The sequence below is a fragment of the Colossoma macropomum genome, unplaced genomic scaffold (genome assembly GCF_904425465.1).
Source record: "Colossoma macropomum unplaced genomic scaffold, Colossoma_macropomum, whole genome shotgun sequence".
Lineage (NCBI taxonomy): Eukaryota > Metazoa > Chordata > Actinopteri > Characiformes > Serrasalmidae > Colossoma > Colossoma macropomum.
The window spans coordinates 22,378,248-22,382,287 of NW_023494785.1; the positions used below are offsets into that span (position 1 = coordinate 22,378,248).

The 4,040-nt window shown below is 50.9% G+C and overlaps 1 protein-coding gene across 1 annotated transcript; it reads right to left on the minus strand.

Moving 5' to 3' along the window:
* Positions 1-74: 74 nt before the first annotated feature.
* Positions 75-3,801, minus strand: pou3f1 (POU class 3 homeobox 1). The gene has a single exon (XM_036587436.1). It carries the CDS (start codon positions 3,300-3,302, stop codon positions 2,160-2,162), a length of 1,143 nt encoding a protein of 380 aa, XP_036443329.1. The 5' UTR covers positions 3,303-3,801; the 3' UTR covers positions 75-2,159.
* Between the last annotated feature and the right edge of the window lie 239 nt (positions 3,802-4,040).

The following is a 4,040-nucleotide window of genomic DNA, read 5'->3' on the forward strand; positions in this document are numbered from 1 at the left end:
CAAGAAGATAAATAGATAAGCAGGACAGAGAGAAAGAGCGAGTCAGTTTGTGTTTAAAAAAGACAAAAGGCAAGTTCCTGTATATACGTTTTATGTAAGTAATAAAATATTACTATAACATAAATATAAATGTGACTTTGCAGTCTACATTTCGCAATCAACATACAACCAAATGTAGTAAACAAAACATTTGTAATCCACTGCAACATAATTAACAGAGCCCAACGAAAAAAGCTCCAAACACATTTAAGAAATAAATATATAGATATATAAACGGTCAAATTCTTAAATGAAATATTAAAATATCTTCTTGGAATTAGTAAGTGTACAAAACTGCTCGGAAGGAACAAGAAAAGAAAAAGGAAAACCCAAAAAACAAACTCAGAACAAATACATATGTTTACATATTGGACATATTTACATATTGGAAATAATCATGACAACTATTTATTTAAAATCTTTTCTTTTTTCAGTTTTTTTTCTGGAAAAAGTTGTATATCCACACCGTTTCAAATGACAGGATTGCAAAAAGAAAAGAAAAGAAAGAAAGAAAAAATGAACACCTGCTCCAAGCTGCTCACTCACAGATGAGAAAAGACATGAAACGCACGAGTCAGTCAGGATCCCTCGGTTTATGTGCTGCTCTCAGACAGATTAAAGACAGAACAAGAAGAAAGAAGAAAGAAATAGAAATAGTCCTACAGCAGCAGCTGCTTTTCTCTCCACAATATCTCCCATTATCCGGTGGGTGTGAGACAGGAGCACAGTGGCACAGTAAGGGGCTCAGTAGAGAGTGGTGGTCCACAGTGGGCTGTAGAGGAGTGGAGCTGGACAGGCGCTGGGATTTTACCTGAGATTGAGCACTTCTGTACTTTAGCCCTCTCACCCTCAGCACGCTTTAAACCAGGGAGATAAACCTACCCAGGACAGAGACAGAGCTCCAGCACTGGGAACATTTATGGAGAATGTAAACATGAAGAAGAAGAAGAAGAAGAAGAAGAAGAAGAAGAAGAAGAAGAAGAAGAATGAGGAATGAAGAAGACATTTCCCTCAGCCTGCCTTTAAAACCAGCACGCTGTCCCTCAGCATGGACACACAAAATCAGCCACATTACAGTAACGCCAAAATAAGTGCTCATGAAAACAAGACAACAAGAAAAGAAAGAAGAAAAGCAGAAACAAAAGTCAAAATAAGAAGCTCGTGCGCGTGCAATGGCTGTGTGCTGTACTTTAGGCCCATGGCTGTGCAGGGTGTGTTGTATGGAGACAGAAAGCTCGTGCTCCACTTCTCCACATCATGGCTCAGTGGCTCGGACACAAAACTGCTCGAGCTTTTGTTTCCTCGAAGGACAAACCAAAGCACAGAGTGGCAACACAGTCTCCAGAGAAGAATCAGCACCTACAGTGTCCAATTCACTCTTACAGCTTTTCGTTTGTGGCTGATGGAAACACGGCAGGTGCTCGTTCAACACTGGAGACTTAGCTGTTTACAGAATATTGAACACACTATTTTCACTAAAAAGCAAACCCTGAAAAGATCCCGCATCCCAGACTGAAGAGAAACAGCACAGGAGGAGCAGTGTGAGAGATGAGACGAACCCAGGGTGGATAGACCCTACACGAGCACCATTAACCCTTGTTAAAGGTGGTCGTGTAGAGTCCATCCAGCCTCTGTTCATCTACATGAGACTAACATTAGCCACACGCGCGCGCACGCTGTCTCCTTTGTGGAGTAGGGGCTCCCTTTGAGCAGCGCTAAAATAAGCAATTTTTTTTTTTTTGTTTTTTTATCTCTCTCCACAATGCACCCCCTTCCCCCCAAAAAAGAAACTAGTCAGGAATTGAATGAAACCAGTTGTTTGAAACCAGCTTTACATGAGACTATTTCACTCTTTCTGCTGTGCCTGCGTCACCGTGACCGGCTCACTCACACCAAAACTCTTTCCACCCAACTTTCTGCAACTTTTGCTGTAAAGCGAGTACGTGTTGCCTTTCAGGATAAACGAAAACGCAAAGAAACTGAGATGAAACACAGACAAATCCATTTAGTCCCTTTCTATTCGCTGCTTCTGCTGCGGCGGTCTCTATCGCTCTCTGTCTCTCTCTCTCAGTCTTTTTTTGGAAGTGAGCAGTGGAGCAGTCAGTCAGTCGGTCAGTCGGTCACGGGACGGGGCTTTGCAGTGTGTGGTGCAGCGGGGGTGTCTCGGCCTGCGCGTAAACGTCCTCCATGCTGGGGTGTGGGACCCCCACGGGCGTCATCCTCTTCTCCTTCTGCCTGCGGTTGCAGAACCACACGCGCACCACCTCTTTCTCCAGCTGCAGCGTGCCGGCCAGCGTGCTGATCTCGTGCGCCGAGGGCTTGGGGCACTTGAGGAAGTGGTTCTCCAGCGCGCCCTTCACGCCCACCTCGATGCTCGTGCGCTTCTTGCGCTTGCGGCCCTGAGCCGCGATCTTGTCCAGGTTGGTGGGGCTGCCGCTGTTCGAGTCCGTCTCCTCCAGCCACTTGTTCAGCAGCGGCTTGAGCTTGCACATGTTCTTGAAGCTCAGCTGCAGCGCCTCGAAGCGGCAGATGGTGGTCTGCGAGAACACGTTGCCGTAGAGCGTTCCTAGCGCGAGGCCCACGTCCGCTTGCGTAAAGCCCAGCTTGATGCGCCGCTGCTTGAACTGCTTGGCGAACTGCTCGAGGTCATCCGAGCTGGGCGCGTCTTCGTCCGAGTGCAGCTCGTGCTGCTGCTGCTGCTGGTGGCCATAGGGCGCGTGCGGCGATGCCTCGAGCGCGCCTTCGCTTCCTGCTCCTCCTCCCGTTCCTCCGCCTCCGCCGCCGCCTCCTCCGCCCGCGTCCTCGTGCAGCGGCGCGCTCAGCATGCCGTAGCCCGTCTGCGAGTAGAGCAGCGGCTGGTGCGCGCCCGTGCCCGGCGACAGAGGGGGCAGGTGGTGCGCTGTGGTCGCCGCCCACGTAGCGCCGTGGTGGTGCTGGTGATTCTGGTGGGGGTGGTGGTGATGGTGGTGATGCTGCGGGTGGTGGGCGCCCTGGCTCGGCTGGTGCGCGAGGTGCGCGCGCTGGTACACGGCTGCGGGCAGATCCTCGCAGGCGCTCTTGTGCTCCGCCTGGCCGCTCCAGTCGGGCGCGGCGGACCTGGGCAGCCACTGGTGGTGCGTGAGCCCTTGCAGGTAGTCGTGGTGCATCATCTTCTGCACCTCGCGGTACGTGGTGCCCTGGTGCATGCGGTCCGGGTCTGGGTGCATGAGCGGGGTGGAGGACAGCGCGTTAGTCCGCGGAATGTACTGTGCCGTCGTGGCCATAGCTGCTAATGCTGCTGCTGCTCGCACTTGCGGGGAAACACTGACGGCCGCTCGCAAGGCGCTGATGGGCTTTAGAGCGGGGGAAGGCTACGACCTGCCGGGGGGAGGGGCTAGAGGCAGGAGGACACGCCCCTGGACAGCGCTGGTTGGTCGATGCGCGCGACGAGCCTCCAGTGATTCCCTCCGGTCCGAGTCAGTGATCGCACTCACTCGCTATTGGCCGCTCTCTCTCTCTTGCTCTCTCTCTTTCTCTCTCACTTTCTTCTCTTCTCCTTTTTACCAAATGAGGCTTTGTGGGTTGTTTTGCACCTAAACCACGTGGGGGAGTGCGGTCCTCTTCACTAGTGTGGAAGACAAGCCCCCTATCCCCCCTCCCTTTTCTTTAAATTAGTGTGGTTAGTAACTGTATCCCTCCCGCTTCAAGTACATCACAACTCTAGCATGTTCCACAAACCACCACCACACCACGGCACTGGACTTTATTAGCGCGCGCAGTAGTTTTAATGTAAAGACTTCAAAGCCACACAAAGACTGTCCATCACGGGCAGACATGAATGGACCCAGTAAACTCAAGTTCACTCACTGACAGCGAGTAACATTACACAGTTATTCTGAAATGGACCCCCGATAGTTTCACTGGTTTTTCTACACATGTTGTTGAAGCAGTGGTCTTGTCTACAGTCTGTCAAGTGTGATTTGTTTTTCCCACGTGCCGCACGTTTTGATGCCACTAATACA